General features: G+C 38.2%; 2 protein-coding genes across 3 annotated transcripts; both read left to right on the top strand.

Moving 5' to 3' along the window:
* The first annotated feature begins 1,517 nt into the window (after positions 1-1,517).
* LOC122662164 (chaperone protein DnaJ-like) lies at positions 1,518-23,008 on the top strand. 2 transcript variants are annotated; one of them, XM_043857732.1, is made up of 6 exons: positions 1,518-1,525; positions 13,334-13,454; positions 19,456-19,533; positions 19,692-19,767; positions 22,515-22,588; positions 22,682-23,008. In XM_043857732.1, exons 2-6 carry the CDS (start codon positions 13,350-13,352, stop codon positions 22,784-22,786), a joined length of 438 nt encoding a protein of 145 aa, XP_043713667.1. In that variant the 5' UTR covers positions 1,518-1,525; positions 13,334-13,349; the 3' UTR covers positions 22,787-23,008. The 2 variants fall into 2 exon arrangements, with proteins under 2 accessions (XP_043713667.1, XP_043713668.1); XM_043857733.1 differs by lacking the exons at positions 1,518-1,525; positions 19,456-19,533 and having other exon boundaries at positions 13,308-13,454.
* Positions 7,762-10,487, top strand: LOC122663178. The gene is made up of 3 exons (XM_043858882.1): positions 7,762-8,472; positions 8,556-8,835; positions 9,307-10,487. The coding sequence occupies exons 1-3, from the start codon at positions 7,762-7,764 to the stop codon at positions 10,485-10,487; spliced, it is 2,172 nt and encodes a 723-aa protein (XP_043714817.1).
* Positions 23,009-24,122: the final 1,114 nt, after the last annotated feature.

The following is a 24,122-nucleotide window of genomic DNA, read 5'->3' as shown; positions in this document are numbered from 1 at the left end:
TTTGCAGAGAACAAGTCTCGGTTAATTGACATAAAAAGGTCCAACGGCTGAGATTTTCTTTGTCTAAATGAACGGTTAAAATCAAACAACGTCCTGGTATACTTTTCTTAGGCACACACCGCGACACTTTAGCCTTATATTTATATTTATTTTATAAATATTTTGGCGGTTTAGATTCCTTGTACATAGAATTGCAACGGTTTAGGGTGGCGGGGTTAGTAATTATTTTCATGCCCTAAAGTTCGTTAAGTGATATTGCCAAAGGAAGGTTTTACCAAATATATATATATATATATTGCCAAAGGAAGGGATCTAAACGTTAATGACTACCTCTTTGGAAGATGTAAGCGTTTTATTTACGAGAGGTTTACTTATTGGAAAAAAAAAATCTTAATTGAGAATTAATGATATATTCTAGACAAGCATCTTTAGTAGATTATCCTAATGGGATCATGCCCCTTCCCTAATCCAAAATTAGTAACTAGTTTAGCAGTTTTAGGAAAAATTATCCTCTCCAATTCCCTATAGTTCGGTAGTGCGGCGGTGCTTGTGTGGATGTTCGACACGTTGCAGCTCGGACATCCAACGGTCCGAGCTCATGGACTATGTTGAGCTCAGACTTTTGGATGTCTGAACTGTCACGTGTCAGACATCCACACTAGCACTGTCACACTGCCGAGCTATAGGGAATTGGAGAGGATAATAATCCTTAGTAAATTACTTTGTAGTTTCCAATCTATGTAGGGCATGAGGGGAGAGGATGCCGTCCACTTGTGCGCCCTACTCCTCTCTCTCTTCCCGCTGCTCTCTTAGATCTCTTCTATTTTTTCTCTCAAGCTGTCTCTAGTCTCTACCACTCTCTCTTCTTCTTGAGCATGCGTGTTTGGGTTTTTTGAAATCTCTCTTCTTCTTGAGCATGCGTGTTAGGGTTTTTGAAATCTTAATATGTTGAGAAGCAAGGGTTTTGGAATCCAAGGGCATTGAATGAGATTCTCTCCATTACACGTTACAAGGATCCCTGCGTTGCTTGATAGAGGAAAGGGCTAAGTTCCCTAAGAGGCTCTACGTTTGTGGTGCATAAAGTAATTGTTCTCTCACTTCCAATGGTGGAAAAGTTTTGTTATAACCTATACCCACATGAGGCTTGATTCAACATTCTAATATATTAGAATCACTAATATTAATTTTTCTGTTATGTATGAAATCAAGTCTTTCAAATGGTCTAACGAGAAATACTCCACATGGGATGATTACAAACATGCATGGAAAAAAAGACACAACCTTTCTTATTGGAATTGTTAACTTTGAATTTTCGTTACCAGTAATTGGCAAAATTGAGGGGGCTCCTGCATGTTCTATTAGTACAATATATATTTCCTCTGGATTTTTACAAACAATCCAACAAAAATTTCTTTTCCCTTTTACTCTCTTTGCAATTCTCATCTTTCAAGTCTTTTATCGAACCCATGACCTCATGAAACACCTGCACTCTACTAGCAGACTACCAACCAACTGTGTTATCTTCGTCAAGATTAGTCACATATTTGAGAAATTAACATCCTCTTTGTAATAATATATTCATTTCTAATGAATTTAATTTTCCTAGCACTATGATGGTCACTCAAATCTACTATTCAATACACTTTGTCCTAGGTTTTAAAACAAGGAATAGAGATGGAATCGGTCCTTGTTGATTTCGATTTGGATCTGATTGGAATCAGCTGGAATCAGTCCCAAGAACCCTATACTCAGCCTTCTTATCTGAAACTTGCTGATTTTAGAGTTTCTTGGCATGTATTAGCCGGAATTGAGATCGATCTCAATCAATTCAGATCAATACCGATCGATTCACGGATCTAATTCCCGATTCTTGAAACTCGATGATTGTGTCCCATTACTTTACAATATGGGGCCAATGCACTGGGTGGTTGGATTAACAGTTGTAACATACAACTATAGTAGTAGTAGTAGTAGAAGAGCAGGTAATTTTGTTACCCAATTATGTATTTTTCCGTGTTTGTTTCGTTGTTGGACAAATTGACCATTATCATTGATGATGCAAGAGTAAATTTTAGCGTTGATGACAGCTAGATGACTTTATACCCCCAAAAAAAAAACAAAAAGACAGTTTGATGACTCGTTTCAATGAGTTAACTCGTTCATTGATGGTGTTGTGGTTTGGTGGGGCTAACCTAGAAGCAAAAGGGATTGAAGATGATAACTTGATAATGCAAGTTTTGTCATGAATTTTTATCGTCTATGATTCTCTGTCCGGTACGGTTCCTACAGTCCTCTAACAAGAGGGGGTGAATCCCACTTTGGCAGAGTGTTCGGTCAAAGGGTGAAATGGTCATTTTGCTCCCCCTTTGTTAGAGAATTGTAGGAACTGTACCCGACAAAAACCGTAGGCGATAAAGGTCCGCTTTGTCATACTCATGTGTCCGGTCACAGTACTCGATCAACATCCTAACTGCTGATTTTATTTTTTTACTAGAGGCATCCACGCACGTGTGGAGAAAGGGATTGGACAAGGTCAGATACGTATGTAAGAGACGGTTGAGTTAAACTTTAAAGCTTGCAATTTAAATTATCTTTTATTTTTTTCTGCATTACAATTTCTTAGTATAATTTTCTTCTTGTCCCTCTTAATCCTCGCGATCATCCTCTCTCTCTCTCTCTCTTTGTCTAGTTCATTTTTTTTGGATGAATCAAGTAATTCTTTAATTTCTTGTAATAGTGATATTTCTTCTGTATATGCTCACATCAAGATCAATAAAACTTCTTGATTTCTCATGTTCATTGCTCTGCGATTATCCTTTTTCTTTACATTGTAATTTGATCTTTAATTTAAAGTCCTTGGAGCAATCGAGGCAAGATGGTGCTCCACATAGCCTAATAGAAGTCAATAGTACAATCTTCTTCACATTGAGTCTTAAAGACTCTGGCATGCCCGCGCTCTCTACTAATATTGTTTGTTACGGTAGACTGATTTTACGATTGACCGATTTAATAAAAAAGTTCATAAGCCAAAATTGTGACCGGACTGTTTATTAAACTGATTTCGGGGCTATTTATTGTTCTCGGTCGTTTTTGTTTTTTGGGGGGTAAAAGATTGTGCTCCATTGGTTGTATACTTGTGGTTAGGGTTTTGACAACCCATGAATTACAAATTTATTCTTTTGGATAAAAGTGTTTTGGAAAAAGGGACCAAAAAAAAGATCGGTTTCACATACCAAGCTAGAAAGTTATGTATAAAGGAATAATGGTTTTTTTTTTTTTTCCTTGTAGAAAGGTGGTAATGGAGATAAAAGAGTATAAGGGAATAAAGGGAGGTAGTTATGGGGATAAAGGAATGGAGGGGAAGTCAGCTGCGTAGGTAGAGTGTTGATTTAAGCATTGGATTAATCTTTTGCTCAGAAGTATGGTTTTAGAATGGAGAAAATGTCATCTTCACATGTTAAGCTGGAAAGTTATGCTACAGAGGATGGAAGAGGTAATCCCTTGCATAAGGGATTGGAAGAAGAGCGAGTATTGGGGTTGGTTTAAACGTTAGATTAATACCCAAGATTTGGTTAACCGTTTAGTAAATATTTGAAAAGACTATCGAGAGTATGGCCTACACCAACACTTACATGGGTCTATCTCTATACTCCCCATATGAAAAGACACATCTGCCCTTGACGATACAATGGTATAAATAGATTGTTTTTGGAAGAGTAAACTACTTCCATTATGATATTACAATAATGCCTTTTGTTCCTTAAATCTATTTTTTTTTTGCCTAAAAGAGTGCTTTTGGAAAAATAGAAAAGGTGGATTTTATACACTAAGGCCCTGTTGCCAGTAAAAACTGAGGTGAGAAAAAAGTGATGGGATAGTTATATATTTTTTCATAAAATTTTCAAAATGGTTGTTGTTTGGATATATGAGATTTTAATAAACAAAGATTCTTGAATTAGAGATTGTGTCTGTCTACGTGACTCCTTACTTCCTCCAGCCCACCCCTCTCAAAAATCACATCAAATTTAATGGGAGTTTTGCACTATTCATGGGAAACGAACAACATTGAGACCCAGTGACCTAAGCAAGAAAATAGAAACATGTTCCGATAATAGATTTGTTTTTGCTAAAGGTCTATTAATAATGAATTAAGAAAAGAAAGGAGAATGCGACGAATACATGTACAAAAAATTCAGGGAATGAATTCCCACCTACGACATTAGGATAAAGACTTTACCCCACTCTATACACAAAACGAAATCTGGGCCTACTCAAAGCATCAAGTTGAGCCGAGAAACCACGCCTAAATTTTTTTTATTTTTTTTGATTTTTTGGACAGGTAGCTTCCATTCAATGGTAGACATAGAATGCTTTAAGAAATTCCACTTTTACATTGCAAACCAAGGGATAGATTTAGGTTGAATTGTGATAAAAACTGCCATTGAATCACATTCAACCCAAAGTTTCTCTCCTTGGTTTTTATGAGATCATAGAGGAGAGCTGAGAATTCCACTTTGTAGTTAGTACACTGACCTAGATAAGTTGATTCTACTTTTGCATTGCAAACCAAGTGATAGATTTAGATTGAATTGCGATAACAGCTGCTATTGAATCACATTCAACCCAAAGTTTCTGAATATCCTATACTCCTTGGCTTTTATGAGACCATAAAGGAGAGCTGAGAATTCCACTCTGTAGTTAGTACACAGACCCAGATAAGTTGAAGATGAAAACCGAACAGCCCCTTCATGATCATGAAACAATCCATCTGCACCACCCGTATGAAGACCTATAAAACAGAGAGGATTATGAAATAGAAATGGAAACCATTCGACGGCAGGATGGCACCATAGTTGAGACTCAAACTACATAGACATGTTCAGATCATAAAAACTATCATCCCAATCAGATCTATGAAATTAATAGATATAGATCTAAATAGAAACCTGGAGCTGAAATTAGTAATTGACATATAAAATAAAATTAAAAAAAAAAAAAAAGGCAGAAATGCAAATAAAAGGGGGAAAAAGATGTAGAGACGTGTGGTAAGTTTCAGGAAATCTACTCCTGGCAAGCTCATATTGGCTCCAAGGGGCAGACAAACCAAAATCATGTAACACAGAAACAACAAATCAAATCATATAAGTGAAAATAATAGATAATGAAAGAAACAGAGCAAAGAAAAGAAATATAAGTAGATAGAGAAACGACTTACAAATGAAGACAGAAAAGAAAGACTCGTCGGCCAAATACAGACGGAGAAGAGAGAGCCTCAGATGGAGTATTTCCATCACTGCAATCGTTGTTGCAACCGTTTGACAAATGGAGACAGAGAAGAAGAAGAGAAATAGATCTCGTCTGCCACTGCAATTTCCCCACTGTAATTAACCGCGAATGGAGACAGAGAATAGGAAGGGGTAGGGGGTATTGAGCCTTAGAGGAAGTCTTGTTGGCCACCATTGAACATGAGAATAGTGTTGGATAAGTGTGTGTCCATCAAACCCGGTTCGGTCCGGTTCAACCCAGTTCACCTTTGTATTGAACATTTATACATTTTTATTTGATATTGTCACATGCGATATAAACTTTTTGAGCATTATGTGTCCCTAAGTTTTACTTAAAATAGTAGTCACGACTAGGGTTTGGGCTGGGCATCCTTATCATATGGTTGTCGCATTGGGTATACCTAGACATATGATGTCAGGGTACGAATGCGAGTATTCACATGTTGATGTGTGTATTGGCGAAGAATCTACTTTGTCGATTCCCTCATGTATTATTGCCAGATGTAGGAAGGGATAGACATGTGTCACCGACACCCTGTACCTGAGGGAACCCTGTCACTGGAACGTGTGATCACATTCTTTGGTTCATCAATGACTGAGACTCAAACGAGTCAAAGCCGATGTTTTGGGAATGTGTAAACATTTTGTGAGTGAAAGAGTTATCCAACATGATCACCACTGCCCGATTGGGGAACACCAAGATAGAGACTGTCTGTGCATGGTCGGATCAGAATCTGGATTCAGTGCCGTTTTGGAAATGGTTTTGCAAAAATCTATTTTACATAAAATGATACATTATTTATAATTATTTGAACAAAGTGTTTTATCGAGCTTTGCGGGACCCGATCAGATGCACAGACGCTCGTATATGGACATGTACTATGGATTGGGGTTTGGCAGTACAAGTGTACATGCCCTAGATTCCATAATGATGGTGTTGATTAGTGGGGGGGTTGTATAAGATAAATAGTTATCATATAGGGAGTTATTTGGAATTTGCTATTTTAATTAGTACTTTATTTAATTAATGGATATGGTGCTAATTGTAATTATTCATTAAATATTAAATAAAATAATTAATTAATACTTTCCCTATTAGATTCTGCTTCTTCACCTGTGTAGCACTTTGAGTTTAAACAGAACTGCCAAACAAAGAGAGAGAGAGTTTGACTCTCAAAGGGATTGAATCTTATCCATTCAGGGTTTTAATTAAACCCTAGCATTATATAAAGGGGACCAAAAACGCAGAGGGGGCAGTGCTCCACGTTTTTGCCTGGCCCCCTCTTCTACGTTTTGGTCTCTCTCTCCCTCTTTGAGATCTCTTCTCCTTCTTCTAGTTTCTCTCATCTGTGTTTGAGAGTTAGGGTTTGTGAAACCCTAGATCTATGCTGAAGAATTTGAGAGCATCTGGGATTGGCTTGAAGAACCTTGGTAGCACCATTGGAGGTTCAGATCTATTTGCTTGGAGCGCTCACTGGAGGAAGAACCACTGTCTATTGGAGGAGCAACACTTGAGGCTCACCAGGTTAGTAATTCTTCATTAATTCCTTCAGTTTATTGATTATTAATATTTATGGGATGCGAAAGAAACTCGAATCGACCTTTTCCGCTGCGCATTCGAGTTAGGGATGGATTCCCCTTGCCATATGGTGGACTAGGGATGAGTTTCTTCGTCCCTACTGTGATAATAAATTTTATGGGACACATGAGGGAAGGAGAAACCCTAACAGGGATGCACCGCAAAAAAAAAATTAAATGGGGCACCCATGGGACACCATGGGTTAACCCAGGGCATGCAAAACCCTGAGGATAAATATCTTGGTCTCCCTAGGGAACCATGGTTTGATCCCTGGACCGTTGTTTTACCAACAGATAGAGATGAAGAAGATGAATGGAATGGGGGCAGTTGGTGGCAAGGGCTCGAAGAGAGAAAGATGGAAGACCAAAAATCGTATTGCGAGGGGTTTTTATTTTCGTATTTTCTTTCTTACGTTTTTTTTTTTAATGCACAAACATAACGTTGTCAAATGGTGCCTAAGTTTAAGTTAAAAAAGTACTATACGGGCCCGCGTAAAAACCACGTTTTTTACCATATATATAAATGTATACATTAAAATATATATTTTTTTAATAAACGTTCGGGTACACATATAATACGGGAATTTACTAAGGTCAACACCAAAAATTTGAATTGTCAACTATTTCTAAAGATTTATGGGTTCATAATGAACAATGCATAACATATTTGGACTCAAAATACTGCAAATTTGGGCCCCTGAGTATCAACAAGAGGCAATCTAGTAATTAGCCTATCTGACCTAAACCCTAGTTTTCTTATAAATATTAGCTGGAGGCAGCAGTCTGGGTATTCCAAACTAGATACTCAGGGTGTAATGCTTTAAGCAACCTTGTGCTTAAACCCTAAACCCTAATAATCTTTGGCCCCCTACTATGGGTTCTAAAGATTTATGGGTTTATGGAAGATATTAGACTGGCTCTCTTTGCTATGGCTCCCTTGAAGCCACCTGGACCGGACGGCCTTCCCCCAATGTTCTTCCAAAAATACTGGGAATTTGTGAAAGAAGATTTATTCTCTCTTGTTGTGGATTTTTTCAAGACAGGGTGTATCGCAAAGGAATTGAATCGTACCTATATCTGCCTCATCCCAAAGGTTGGAGCACCAGAGACGGCTGATCAGTTCCATCCAATAAGCTTGTGCAATGTGGCCTTTAAAATCATCACCAAGTTGGTTGCAGATCGGCTACATGGTATTTTGGACCAGCTCATAGCATCAAATCAATCAGCATTCATCCCAAACCGGCTCATTTCCGACAATGTTATGGTTGCTCATGAGATGTTCCACTATATAAAGAAGCAGAAGCGAGGTAAACAAAACTTCCTAGCCCTAAAACATGATATGAGGAAGGCATATGATAGGCTAGAATGGAATTTTGTGGAAGGCATGTTGTTAAGGATGGGTTTCAATCATTTTTGGGTTGACCGTGTCATGGCTTGCATCACAACGGTCTCTTATTCCCTTCTTATTAATGGATTTATAAAGGGATCTATTACCCCAACTAGAGGCATTCGGCAAGGAGATCCAATCTCCCTTACCATCTTCATTTTATGTTCACAAGCCCTCACAGCTGTTTTAAAGCAAGCTAAAGCGGCCAGTGCTTTGCATGGGGTTAGGGTGCACCATAGGGGTGAAGCTGTCACCCATCTTTATTTGCGGATGATTGCTTGTTGTTTTCTAAAGTGAACTTGCAGGAAGTTAATGCACTCAAGGAATGCTTGGATTTGTACTGTACAGCTACTGGCCAGTCTATAAATTTACAGAAGTCAAGCCTTACCTTCAGCCCAAACACCCATACCAAATTTAAAAGGTGGTTTTCAAGAGTTCTAAAAGTGAAATATGGTGATGGCCCGTCAAAATACCTGGGGCTACCGACTAATTTTGGTGTATCAAAGAAGGTGATCTTTCAAGATGTTCAGGAGAAAACCATTAACAAACTGCAAGGATGGAAGGGAAAGTTACTTTCCCCTGTAGGTAAGGAGATTCTCTTGAAGGCTGCCATGGCTTCCATGGAAAATTATGCAGTTTCCCATTTTAAATTGCCGGTGTCTTTCCACGATGCAATCAGAAAGGCATCCTCAAGATTTTATTAGGGTGATTCCGATGATGGGCGCAAGACACACTGGATCTCATGGTCGCGGCTGTGCAAACCGAAACCACAAGGGGGACTGGGATTAAAGGATTCACGGCTATAGGGTCGTGCACTTCTAGCTAAGGCAGCATGGCGGCTTTGGTCAAATCCAACCACATATTGGGCCAGTTTTTTGAAGTCCATTTTCTTTCCTACTATTGATTTCCTTCATGCAAAACTTGGAAACCGTTCGTCATGGGGCTGGAGGAGCATCTTGGAAGGGAGGTTTGTATTGCTGCAAGGGCTTATTTGGAAAATTGGTGATGGAAGGAAGGTTAATATCTGTACTGATCAATGGGTGCCTTCCCTTAAAGATTTCAAGGTGCACACTCAAAGACCTGTGGGTTGCACGACTACTCAGGTAGCCGATCTCATCGATCCAATAAGTCGATCATGGAGAACCAGTCTCTTACACAGGTACCTGCAACCTGATGAGGTGAATGCAATTCTGAAAATTTCTCTAAGTATTTTTGTGGAAGAGGACTCACAAGTGTGGGGAGCTTCACAGACCGGAGCATTCTTAGTGAAGTCGGCCTATCACTTGTTGGCAAGAAAGGAGGGTGAGCTCCAATTCAAGACTTCACACATGGGAGATGATTCCAAAATCGGTCTAAGGATTTGGAAAATTCAGACCTTGCCAAAAATAAAAAATTTTATTTGGAGGACTTGCAATGAAGGTGTTGGGACGGCCTCGGGTTTCCTCTCCAAGCAGATCCCAATTGACCCTTCGTGTCTTCGATGTGGTGCTGAAGTTGAAACTGGAGATCACCTCCTTCTGGATTGCCCCTTTGCGAGAGCCGTGTGGTTTGGGAGCACACTCCAATACTCCCCTCTGACTGATGTTCGTCCTACTCTTGTTGATTGGTTGCATAGTTGGGAAGAGATATCTCGTATGGACAACCGGAAGGCACGTGAATCCCTCTCAAGAGCATCCTCCATCATTTGGTACCTATGGAGAGCGCGCAATGAGCTGGCTTTCCACTCAAAGCAGTGGTCACCAACGAAGGTTATTTCAATGGCAGAGAAGGCCTTCCTTGAGTATGCCGATGTATGGATGCCTTCAAGGGTTGGCAGTGCCCCCTCACCCTCTCACAACAACACAGTGCTTCAGCGATCTTGGACTGCCCCGCCTTCGGGCTTCATTAAAGTGAACTGCGATACAGCCCTCCCGGTTAACAGTTCAAAAGGTGGGCTGGGAGTGGTTTTCAGAGACCATAATGGCATGCAGGGTAGATGTGTTTCTATCCCCCACAGTTTTGGAACAGCATCGCAGGGCGAACTATTAACAATCCATCTCGCTCTTAAGCTAGCTTTGGAATCAGGCTTCACACAAATCCAACTTGAATCTGATTGCAAGGAGGCAGTGGACTTTATTCATGATCAGGATCGACCACCCCTACCCATTCTACTGTGGTGTTGGCTGATATCAGAAGACTTGCTACCTGCTTCTCTTCTATCTCCTTTTTTTGTATCCCACGGGCGATCAATGCTGTAGCTGATGCCCTGGCAAGGAAGGCCCTGTTAGTTGTGTGTATGATAGATTGGCCACTTTCCACTCGGTGGCTTCATGACCTATGTGCTCAGGAAGCCACTGTTTGTATGCACCCCCTAGCTCAATAAATTTCCCCTTTACCCAAAAAAAAAAAAAACAAATTACTACAAATTTGGATAATAATATGAATAACATCTATAGAAAATTCAAACCCAAAAAAGTTTCCACATGACAAATATTTAGAGCATATGTGGCTAAGCTTATGAGGAAGTCTTCTACTTATGGGCCTCTAAAAAATAGCCCGCTTTTGATGAACGAAGAGGCCGATCCAATCGAAAAACGTTGGTTTGAAAGCTTTACTACCTCATGTTGGAAATGTGTCTATCAAATTTATATTTATATGAAATATATAAATTAATTTGCATGATTTAATAACATTCTTGATAGTCCTTAGGTTTTAACCTAAAATGTTTTCACGACAGGTGACAAGACTTGACACCCCTGTGCATATGATCGGTGCACTGTATATACTTAGGAATGTAGGTTCTAGGGCACAAATACTTAGTTGAATTAGAATGAAATTCTCATCAATAGTATATGGTTGGCCCCTTGACCTTCGGGGTCCTTATCAATGCAGTTATGTATTGTAAATTTTGGGGCACCAATGGTTAATGTTTCATTGACTATATATTGGTGTACTGGATTCGTAATGTTTGGCCGTATTTGAAAGAAATTCCCAACATGGAATACACTGCCCTAATTGGGAGAATATCAAGGATAAAGAATGTATGTGATTGATTGGATGCAAATCTGAATCTGGTGGCATTTTGGTAAATTATTTCTGAAGTTTCAAAATTAATATTATTTATTGATATTTATTTTCACAAATAATTTTGAAAAACATTTTTACTGGTCCAATCGGAAATATAGAATCTCTGGAAAATAATTTTCTATAGACTAGGGTTATGAACTTATGATAGTAAACACATGCCCTATAGTCTATAATGCGATATTGCTTTGAAGGGGACTAATGCATAATAATTTACTTAAATTGAGAAATTTTGGTTACACATGCTTGACTGTATATGTGTTGGTAAATACCACATTGAAAATATGACATTAACTTGACATGTGGCAAGTTGGGTGGAATCCTACCATTTTCTTATTAGTTTAATCTATTTATTTAGCTTTCTACCCAAAAAAAAAAAAATCTACTTATTTAGCATGTTTATTATTGGTCATATTCTTTTGGATTATATCCTTGGATGATGATAGTGATGAGAGATGAGATCTCACATCAAAATATGTGAGAAAATGTGGTTGATAATTTTTTTTCTACACTTTTTTGAATGTGAATTCAGATAACAACTATACCATAATTGGATTTGTTCCATAAAGATATGATTGGTGATTGGCTCTCCAATATGGTATGTTAAATCACAAAATATTCTAAAAAGAATTTTTAGAAAAGGAATTGGGAAGATTGCACATAGGTGAAAAAGTCTCTTGCTAATTGCAACTGTAATTTTTTCTATCCTTACAGAATTTATTTCACTAATCTACTCAATCCCTTCAAAAACCAAGCTTCATTCTTCCTTTCCCTAGAGTGTGTGAAGTTGAACATGGGCGGGAACGAAAAATTACAGTGGTGAAAAAAACCAATCACCTTTATCTTTATATTTTCAACAAATAAATAGAAGATGTAAAGTTGTTGAATCTATCAAAGTTGATTTGTCAACTGATTTTCAACTACCTCCAAGGAAAAACGGGATCACATGAACCACTCTCATACCCCTAAGGGCGTGTTTGGTTGAAGGTGTCGGAGAAGTCAGATTCTGATTTTAGATCTAGTTCATGTGGATTCGTAGTTGAGAAAAAAAAACTGTTTGGTTACTCTAAGTCTGTATGGAATCTTTCTGAATCTATCTGTAAAACTATTTGGTTACCCTGGGAAACGGTATCAGTCTTGGTCAATACCTATTGGATTGGCCCATTTTGATCTGGATCGGACAGATTTACCTTTGCTTTTATAAAAAAAAAGTTTTTTTTTTTTGACATTTTATCATTGGTCCGTATCAATGGCGAGGAATCGGTATCGGTCTCTACTGATACCAATACAAATCAGCCAGAGCCGGGATTGCTCACAATCGATTCTAATCCGGATCAAGGTTCTTAATCCCGGGATCGGTCAACGCCAAAACTGAACCGATATCGATCCGGATAGATCAGAATCGTTCTGGATCGGTCTAAAGTGGAAAAAGATCTCGGTTTTGTTGGATGGGTCTTGGAATCAGTTAGTATCGATTAAAAAAATATAAAAAATCTAAAGAAACGGTGCCGGAGTAACCTTACCCACTACCACCATTATCGCCAACTTAATCCCTAATCCCTATTTTTATGTTTAGCGTATCTTCCTCAACCTCACCCACTACCTCCATTATCGCTACCTTATCCCTATTTCTTTATTAAGCTTTTGTTATTATGGAATTAAATCCCCCATTTTCTCCCGGATTTGAGGCTCCCAAATCTGGTTTTAAACCTAACTACCTTATGCAATGAAATCTTCGAATTTGGAATCAAATCAATATTTACATTGAATGAAATCTTTCCTTTATCGATTCCGCACTCAAAAACGATAAGATCCCCTTATTTCCTACCGATACCCGATACCGATTCGAGATTACAAACCATGACCCGGATGGTCCGAATCTGCCGGTTCCATCCGATTTTTAAATCCGCTTCATGGAGTAGGTGAACTGGCGAAGCACCAACGAGATTCAAACTTCAACTACCCGGATAATATCTATCGACAACAATACATTCCTTTCCAATTACTCCGTCTGCTTCAGCGGCTTAGGTGAAGAAATGATGTGGGAGGACTTGTACGACGAAGTGGTGGACGAAGAAGAAACAGCAGAGCAAGATACCTACGTTGATTTCGATTTCTTTTCGGAATTAACGAAGCCGAAGGTAATTGTTCCTTCGCATTCTCGTCTATATTCTTCGTTTTCTTCCCCTGTTATCATCATAACACATTTCTCCTGAAAAAACCGGAATTAGGGTTTATATTTACTTGAATCTCATCACCTTGTTCCTCTATACCTTTTTATATTTGTTTCTCTCAGTTTTTTCTTTCACCGTTTCTAGTGCAGAAATACCTTAAAAATTTGCTAGTTGTACATATTTTTTTCACCAGAGGCTTCAGAACGAGCTCGATTTGCTGAGTATTCTGGTTGAAAGATGGGTTTTTGTGATGGCAATAGAATGTTTGGCTACCAGTCTTTAATGGTTGTGTAGGAATCAAGTGGATATACAATTTCCCCATTTGTTCTATTAGCGATTGAGATGGACGCGGATTCTTACCCAAGGTAGTTGGTCAAAATCAACTAACTGTTGTTGTGGTGAGATCTTGCATTTGATGGCGGGCTGAAATGATATGATAACCAATTTTAGATGATTTTTTTTCCCTTGTGGTTGCCAATATCTCCTAAAGTGCATTGACAGCAGAGATACCAGAGTTAATTATGTTGCATAGAATTATATTGAGGTGAGGAATTCAGGAAAATCATACTCTTGACGGTGGGTTTGAGTCACAATGCAATTGGGAACTATAATTATTGTGGAGAGTTTCTTTTTCTGTTTCCTTTTATTTGGTTGGGGTGGGGGATATGGAACTTGGAATTGGGGTGGGAAAATAATTACTATGTAAAGGTGAATGAAGTCATGAAAAGATTTTCTGAGAAAGACAATGTCTTCTCATGAGGAATAGATAGAAGATTAAAATGGGGAAAGATGATTCTAGTGGTAGAATGGGTTGATTAAAAATAGACATAGTGGATATCAACTTGGTTCAAGGATCTAACCATTACAAAATCTTTCAACTCTTGCATTAGAAGAAAAATATTGTTGTGGTACAGGTAAATCAGGCTACATGTGTCCTAGACTTTGCCGCTTAACTATTTCTTAAATAATTATTCAATATTATGTGTCTTCATTTATTATTGCATAATTTACTTGGCAATTATGTCTCATATCATTCAAACAATGTGTAGAATAGGCAATATTACATTAAGGGTTCGGCCTTTACTACCAACCAAGGGTGCAAATCCAAAACACCAAATTGGATGGGTTTTTTTTTTTTTTTTTTTTTTGAAGATTTAAATATGTTTATTAAGCCTAAAACAAACTTCCCTTAAAGTTTCGAAGCCAAATATGGCCATTTGCCCACCGAAATGTAATTTCGAAACAAAAAACTGCACTGTCTCGCCGAGATCTTGAGAATCTCGACCTGGTTGAGACGGCTGTTCGAGACGAGCTTTTGAACTATGATCGCAAGTTGAAGAGTACCAAAGGGCAGCAGCAAATCGAATGACAACAGTAGCTCGATTCAGCAATAAAAGAATATATCCTATGCAAGCCCTTCAATCTCTGTGAGCAACACAAAAGACTATGAGTAAAGCTTCAACCTCTAGCAATAATGCGAACCAGACCGAAGAACAAATGAGAGCAGCACGATCTTACGATGCAGGTAGGCATAAACCGATTTTTTTCTCACACCACAGTAATCAAACAACCGATTTTTTTCTCACACCGTAGCAATCAAACACCGGACACGTTTTTTTTTTTCTTCCCTTCTTCTTCTTCCTCTTAGCTTTGATACCATGTGACAAAACCTTAAGTCCTTAACACCAGAACCTGTAAAGAGGAAGAAGCAAACAAAGAGAGAAAGAGAGATGATGGAGAAGGAGTGTCTAAACCCAGCGATAGATTTAGAGTGTATTCTATAGCTGGTAGTGCCCTTTGTTTATAATAAGCTATATAATTACAATCAGACTAGGAAACTTAAAAATTTGAAAGTACTAGAAAAGGAAAGTAACCTAACTAGTGGCAAGACTACTAAGAATAGAACTCTCTCATGATAGGGACTAACTACCATAAGTAATACAACCCAACTCCATGACTCCTATATAACTTAACACTCCTCATTAAATTGGAATATGCATATCAAAGCTCCAACTTGGACCAACAAGAGCAGTCTTGAGCATAAACAATAGTGGTAGATGCCAGTGAGCATTGGGAGAACTTCATTCAGGTAGCAATATCAATTCAAGCTCATCAATCATCAACAACTTTAGTAGATAATAATCTTCGTGTCGAAAAAAAGTCCAATCAGCAATGAGCAAAATAGGTGGTAGTGAACACGAACCACAATCCACAATATCATAGTAGCAACAAAAATATCAAAAGCACTTCACAAAGAAGGCCAATAGTAGGTAGTCATCTTCTCAATGAAAGAGAAAAGTGCAGCATCCAACAGCTACATCAAAAGTTTTTTTCATGGAAGGCTAGTAGTTAGTAATATTCTGCTCAAACAAGGGCAAATATAGAACCCCAAACAAAGGTCTCAGATAAAAACTCTAGTGATAAATAGGCAGTATAGGTTAGTGCGGACCAGACAACATCAGGTTGCTGTAGACCAAATAATTAGATAAACAGTATAGTTTACGTGGATGAGATAGGCAGTCAGGTTATTGCGAACCAGATAGGCTGTATAGGTTACTGCGAGCCAGACAACATCAGGTTTTTGTTGATCATATAAATATGAATTGTTGCTAAATACTATCTTTAGATAAAATTGTTGTTGAGTACACAAACAAATAAATAGTAGTAATCTTCAGATAAAAACAGTCCTGAGCTTATGACTTGAGCAGATAAGAGAATAATAATCTTCAATCTCTCCCTCATGTATAGCATTACACGTGGACAAATAATGATCACCAATAATCATCACCTCAAAGGATGGGCATCACAAAAAATCAAATAATCAAGAGTAGCGCTGCAACAAGATTCCAATAAAATATAATCTCCAATTCACCCCTTCACCATAGAAATAATCTCCATGCAAGTAAGATCCCAATAAATAATTTCCAATCTCCCCTCACGGTATTGATTAATTGTCATGCAAGTGCCAATCTACAAAAATTGGAACCCAAATTGATATGATTGGGGCCCACCAAATAATCCATGCGATCCCGGTTCTTACTCACATTTTCTTTTCTTTTCTTCTGAGGTTCTTCCCACTTTTTTCATTTTTTCCTCCTCTTCTCCCCCAGTTCTCCCCCCGTTTTTCTATTCTTTTCTTCTTCAATTCTTTCCCCCCTTTTCTTAATTCCTCCTCCTCTTCTTCTTCTCCGGTGCTTCCCCTTCTTTTTCTTCCTCTGGTTCTTCCCCCACCCCTTTTTTCTTTCTTTTATTTGATTTCTGTAATGCTGTTTCCTTTCTCTAAAATTCATTTTCTTCTGTTCCTTTTTCCCCCCTCTTTATTTTTCCCTTTCTCTCTGTGGAATAAATGTTATTATGTTTACTGGTTTGCAAAGGACATCTCAGACGAAGAGTTCACACTTCATTGGTCTTCATTGTACACTTTTCCTAAAAAATGTATGTCTTATTGTGCACAATCAACTACAGAGATAGATTTGTATTGTTGACTGGTTGTTCATGAACTTCTTTATGCAAAGTATTTTTTTTAGTTGATGGCTCCATGATTTATTTAACCACTAGCTTTTTTGTTTAGCTGTGGAAATAATTTAGGTAGTAGTTTATTTTTTACAAATGTTAAAAGTACTTCTAAAAATTTAGTAATTGCCATTATCCTTTGGGCATTTTTATTATGACACTTTCATTGATGGACAAAAAGCTGAGTGGTGTAAGCGATGTGTTTGCTTCTTTATCCCCCCTTTGATTCCTTTGGATATACAAGGAAGTTTGTGAATAATATTGGATGAATCATTTGACTGTAGCATTTGCACTATCTCACATTCTTTTTGCTTGATTGAAATCAGTATTATTTTGCAATTTTGCTAATTGGAAAGTGTATGTGTTTGTGTAGTTTACAGTTTACACAAAGTCAGCCTTCTCATATTTTGGCTTTTATGTTGATTCTTGATGTGGCTTGAAGTGTTGATTCTTGATGTTAAGTATAATTATATCATTGCAATACTAGATATATTAGATACAACAACAACAATAACAAACTCAGGCTTATCCCAACTTAATGGGGTCGGCTAAATGGATCCAATAAAACACAGTAGAGAAAACTAAGGTCTAAACAGAAATAGGGGGATGAAGAGATGGGAAAAGAGGAATAGGGAATGAAAAATGGGAAATGACAGATGAAAGATGGAAAATAACAGCAAAATGAAAGATGAAAGTAGATGAAAATAAGAGGAATGAGGCACAGCCCAGCAACTTAGAAGAATCTCATCAAAATGAGGTCCGCAACATGGATCCTAGCCCTCCGACAGGCTCTATCTGAGGTCATGCTTGGTACTGGGGCGTCCCTAGGCCTCCATTGGACATGACCGTATCATCTCAAACGACTCTCTCGGAGCTTGTCATTGATTGGGGCAACGCCCAAGTTAGCTCTAATACGATCATTCCGTACTTTATCTTTCCTAGTTTTTTCACACATCGAACTGAAAATCCTCATCTCTGCTACACATAGCTTCTCAATATGACACTTCTATAACTGCCCAACATTCAGCCCCATACACCATTGCCGGTTGTACAAAAGTCCTATAGAACTTTCCTTTAATCTTTAAAGGAATACGTTGGTCACACAGTACTTCAACCAGCCATATATATATATATATATATATAAATACTAGGGCGCCTATGCAATGCATAGGCGCGCCTTGTCGCTTAAGCGCTTAGCTGGCGGCAACGCCTAGGTGCCGTGACAACTATGGTGATTGCACTGTTGGTGCCACCTCCTTTGGTTCTGAGCATACTTCATTAACCTATACTTTGAAAACAAACGTCTGTTTTAGATGAGAAGGCTTTATAGGATACACAAATTGTTATCACAATCACTAAATCAATCACACCTTTTCGCTCTTCTAACCATTGCTGACCAACATTAATGATGTGTTCGGAACATTTAGAAAATGCTGTACTGAACACTATTTTTTGCCATACCTGTAAACCTACGAGTATTCCGACGGTTCAGATGTTGCTGTTGATTTATGTAAGATTTGGGAACTTTTTTTCCAGGTTGAAATGGTGAAAAAATGAGGATAGTATATTTTCTGACGAATCTTTAAAAACCTATGCAACATGTGGCTTAATTTCAAAAGAATTGGGAATATTGGATTGATTTTTTATTATCTGGAAAAGAAGAGAATGTTCATTGTAGGAACATTTTATCTAAAATTCTTTTTTTTTGGGGGTATGATTTTATCTAAAATTCAGTGAACCTTATTTCTGGGAATTGGGTATATCTTATGTTAGAAGACAATGGATATCTCTATCTTCTAAGTAACTGTTGATCCTTTTTGTATAGCATGTTTATGGGCCTTTGTAATGTGTGCTACCCTTTCTTGCACTCATAAAAATTAATCTAGAATTGTGAGAAAGAAAAAGGGTATGTACTTGCATATGTTTCATGGAGTCTGCTGTTTGGCTTTCCTTTCTTCTCTTATAAAGTTTCAGTAGTTCCGAACCAAAAAAAAAAAACGGAGGAGACTAGTGGGTTGGAGAATAAAATAAAGTTCCATCACCCCCACAGGTTGGAAAGTTGAACTGCTTGACCCTTTTATGTTTAACTATTGATCCCTTTTCTTTATGTGGAAGAATTATTAATCTTATTATGATGGCGTAGACTGATAGTTCCCAGTTGACCTGTTTGATCCTGTACCTTTCATGGGTTTATGAATGAGCTGGGTTTGGTATGACATGAAAATAGTCATCAAAGCCGGTATTTTTTATTTTGTTGTACCTTCAAGGATTAAAATACCTCTTTAACTAGGGAATCTTTCTTGGCTTTCTTACTTCATTAAAGGCAATTTTTTTTCTCCGTTTCCCTCTAGGCTTTATATTACAATGTGACATCACAGTCTGTATTGTATCTTGGAGTAACTATTTCTGATTTTTTTAGCTTCCTGTTCTGATCCTCATTTGAAACTCTCTGTAGAATTACTATAAAACATTGGAAGTGGACTTTAGCGCAACTGAGGATACCATAAGGTCCAACTATATTCGTCTTGCATTGGTGCGTACGTTAGTTTTAACATAATGTAGCTTATGCCTTTTAACATTGAACAACATACTTATCCTTGTTGATGTAGCTTAAGGCTTTTCAGTGCTCCTTCGAGTTTTTTTAGGATAATTGCATATTCTCATTCTGACACTTAGGTTTGCTTTGTCAAGCAATGGCATCCAGATAAGCGAAAAGACGAGGACAGTGCGACATCAAGATTTCAGGAAATAAATGAAGCTTACAGGGGTCAGTATATGCTTTCATCCCCCCCTCCTTTAAAATTGTAATTTTGTATTTTTTGCATAGTTCTTTTTTTCCTCCCACTTCTTTTTAAGCCCCGGAATTTCAGGACCTGGTACTCTGGTAGCCCTTTCAAAATTTGTCAATCACCAAACATGATTGACGTAACAAATTTCAATCTTGAACAAGATTTTTCTCTTCTTAATTTTAAGATGGGGAAAAAGAATGCTAACCGGTGCTGCTGTGCAGCATGTACCTGCTCCCAGGCACAGCCTCACGCGAAATGACTGGCGCACCCCCCTTGGAAAGGCGGAAAGGTCCAGGGGTGCGCCAGTCATTTCACGTGCGGCTATGCCTGGGCGCAGGTACACGCCACGCTGCAGCACCGGTTAGCCTTCCTTTTCCCTATAAGATGTTAGAACTTATTGACTTTGTTGTCTTTGCGTTTTTATTCTTGCATTAAATATAAGTTATATCATTAAATATTATTCGTTAAAAATGAAAATTGTTGAAAATAAACCAGCCCATTATTTATGGTTATCAGGGCCATATACCAAAGTAAGGTGCAATTCAATGTAATTAAGATTTTTAAATATTATGAATGGATATGGTTTTATTGGATGATAGCTTTTTCTTATATAAAACACAAACCAAACACAATGTAAATTATCTACAATTGCAAGTGCAAGGGAGAGAGAGAGAGATTCGGACCCAACTATCCTATGTCCACTACCTTGATCACAAAGCAAGGATTTCTCCATTATCCGATTCCTTTCGTAGGCAGGAATTAAGTCCTTACACAACTCAACCAATGTCCTCGGATTGAGCATCCAGATTACCCTTGTTCAAGGATTTCCACCCAGACCAAACAAGCCAAGGATTTCCTTCACAAAACCACACAAGCTTCATTTTACAGCAAAAATGGCTTTTTCTTTCAAGCTTGAAACTATAAACCTTTTCAGCGTAATTGATCAACATAAGATGATTTTCTTTTGATCTTGAACACATTGTAGTGGTGCAGCTACAATATGCAAACAACCGCTTGGTCGGTTGGTTGGTGGCTTGCCAGGTGGAGTGCATGTCCCCCAGGAGGTCAAAAGATCGACTCTCCTGGTTTGCATATTGTGCCAAAAAAAAAAGGCACCCCCTCTCCCCTCCTTGGTAGTTGTAGGTTTTTGTTGGCTTGTCTTAGCCATCCTTTTGTAGCTCACATTGTAGCACTTGTTTGCAGCCCTTCTCAAGATGATGTAGTAGTGTAGCTCAAATACATTAGCAGTAGCTTCTCAAGATGATGTAGACAATGAAGTTCACAGAGCAACTCTTCTCAAGATGATGAAAACGATTAGGCTTGCACTTGTTGTTTGCTGTTGTATTGTATTGATATTTGACATCAAGTGACTCCACCTATTTATAGGCAAACGAACTATTTGTTAAACTAGCTATTAGAGTGTAGCTCAGTTTCTCCTTTGAACATTTGAATTATCTTTTTATTCCCAAGAGAAACTAGCTGCTGAAGATCCACTTGTAATTCAAAATGGTTGGAAATATTAATCCATTATAGTCTCTAATATTCAACTTATATTTTCGAAGAAAAACTAGCTATTGGACCTCTTCAACTTCAGTGAAGATGTTTAAGAGTTCCACTCAAGTGGTTAGATTCCAAGTGGTTAGTTGATGATGAGTCAAAACCTTTCAACTTCATAACCACGTAGCAATAAATGCTATTGCACGGAAGACCGCATGACATCCACGGAAGACCGTGGCTGTGAGGACTCAAGAATATCACTCTCGGACGTTCACTTAAGAAAGTCAGGGAAGACTGCGAGATCCGTCCGTCTTGTAGTTAGTCTCATAATTTGGACATACATGGAAGATCGCATGAAAGACCGTGAGGATCGTCCGCGGACTTAGAACATTAAAGCTCGGTTGTCCGTGAGTTTTTAGAATATTTTAGGTTCTCAATTAAGCTTGGCGCGTTGGTCAAGGGCTCACTTGCTGAACGCTTGGTCACGGGTTCAAGTCCTGGAAACAACCTCTTTGGAAACAGAGGTAAGGCTGCTTACATTTGACCCTCCCCAGACCTTGCTAAATGCAGGAGCCTTATGCACTGGGTACGGCTTTTTTTATTTTTCAATTAAGCTTGGTGGTCTGTCTCTATTCATGGAAGACTGTGGACAGCAGACTTGTACATTTTTCTATGTCAAACCACCTAGTTTCTTGGTTTGTCCAATTTGGTCTTTTTGATGTCATATTTTTTGGGCTTTTTACATCTTTTTGATCAAGCACATTGGGATTACAAAGATATGCCAATAAATATTAAATCCTAATCTTGTCCTTGAAAGATCCTTCAACTTGATGTTTGCTTTCAATTCCTTGATCTTTCATTCATGGAAGACCGTCCCCTGTACACGGAAGACTGTCTTCAGCAGTTCTTCATTCAATTAACATGCTTTGTTCTTTCTTCAATTGTACCTCTTCAGCAGCTTGGGTAACATCAATCTTTTAGCACATTAGCTCACATGTTAGTACACCCAAATTCACATTAGTTTTTTCATATCCAAATCACATAATATATTAATGAAACCTTCTATGTCTAACACATATCAACTCCGTCTGTTGTTTATCCTTATCTCTTATACAGTCGTTCAACAATTTTTCCCTTCTAGATGAATATGTATTTGGGTCATTGGTAATAGAACTGACTGTAGCATACACATCTGGACCTGATGTCACTCTTTCCTTCCTTCTGACAGTTCTAAGCGATCCCATGAGAAGGAAAGAATACGACAAGACATGCATGCTGTATGACGATGATTACAACATAATTGTACGAAAATTTCCCCAATTTCTTCAGTGGAGCTTTAAATGCTTATTTGTTTTTCATCTTTCTATGGACTAAGCTGTTCTTTTTGACATGCAGGATTACCTCAACCAATACAAGAGCCTAATCTTAACATGCAGTGGCCTTGGGATCCGGCATTCAATATGGGGAAGTAAAGAAAGCAGGCATGGAGAGCCATTGTAATGAATCTTGGACTATTGTGGGGGCAAGATAGATGCTTTTTGATAGGCGGAACCTGAAGTTTATAAAGAAACAGTGGGGTTGTAGATGTATTGGTGGGAAACTCACTCTCTGATGTATATAGAGGCCAAAGACTTATCTGTATTACTTGGGCTGACCTAGCTCCCACAGCCCCCTCCCCCAATATCATTTTTGAAACTTCTGTATCTCAAATATTCTTCTTGATCTGCTTGGCTACAATATTATTATTTTTTTCAGTGTGTTTGAAGAAATCTCGACTTCAAGGAGCATATTGAAGAAACTAACACTGGGCTTGCAAGGGTTGATAATTGAAGAAGAAAAATGGGTTCCTATTCATGTCCTGAAGGATTATATGGTCAAGTTTCAAGATTCTGAAGTGCATGCATGCCGTCTTCACCACCTATGAAACATAACTGCAAGTGTTGTTGAAGTAGTGCCAGAGCACAATCAGTTGCTGGGAAAGGTCTCTGAACTTGGAAGGGGCTTGGAGCATATTTCTGTATAAACATTCAATGTTCATGTGGATTAGAATATTCATCGAGCCAAAATAACAAGATTTTTAAACTTGAGGTACTGTGCAATGAGTTGGTATGTGCATGTAGTCATGTACTGTACTTCTCCCTTTAAAATGGGAAGTTCATAGTTGAGTCCCTTAGCTAGCAGTTGGTATTTTTAGTGCCTTTATTGTACCTTTAGCTAAGATCAAGTATGGTTTTTGTTGTTATCAGTTTAAATATCGAAGACTAAAGAAAATTGCAATCTACCCTTTCTCAGTTGGATTCAGATTTAAGGGAGCATTTACATCAATAGACAGGTAATGTGGTTTCTGATGTATTAAAACTTTGACAGTTCATGACTCAATCCGTGCTGCATCCAGCATCCATTAGTCTCAAATAGCTCCTCTTAAATTAATGAATTTGTTTGGGTTTTGCTTTTGGGAAAAATTCTTGCCTGAATGTACTAAAGTTCTGTCAGTAGCATTTTACAGACATTAGAAATCTCAACAAAGCCAGTTTGCTTGCAGTTTTGCTGCTCCATTTCTTGTTCAACTGAAATTTGCCCACAGACATTGTGGTTGTGTGATCCGAATGACATTTATTAATGAAAGCCACGAGGGGCAGAGAAAGAAAAAGAGTCGAGACAAAGCATTGCGGATGAAGGAGGAAGGGGAAGTATTCCAAAAATGCATAAGCTGGGAAATGGTGTCATGTGCCGCAAGTCGATTTGCAACGAAATTCCCTTCGCGAAGGGTATAAGAGAATACAGTCTGCTATTATGAAATGGATTTGCCATGGAAATGTTGAGCTTTTCCTATGGA

This window comes from Telopea speciosissima, chromosome 5 (genome assembly GCF_018873765.1).
Source record: "Telopea speciosissima isolate NSW1024214 ecotype Mountain lineage chromosome 5, Tspe_v1, whole genome shotgun sequence".
In the NCBI taxonomy this organism is placed as follows: domain Eukaryota; kingdom Viridiplantae; phylum Streptophyta; class Magnoliopsida; order Proteales; family Proteaceae; genus Telopea; species Telopea speciosissima.
The sequence above is the reverse complement of the archived record's forward strand: the minus strand, read 5'-3'. Positions and strand labels throughout refer to the sequence as shown.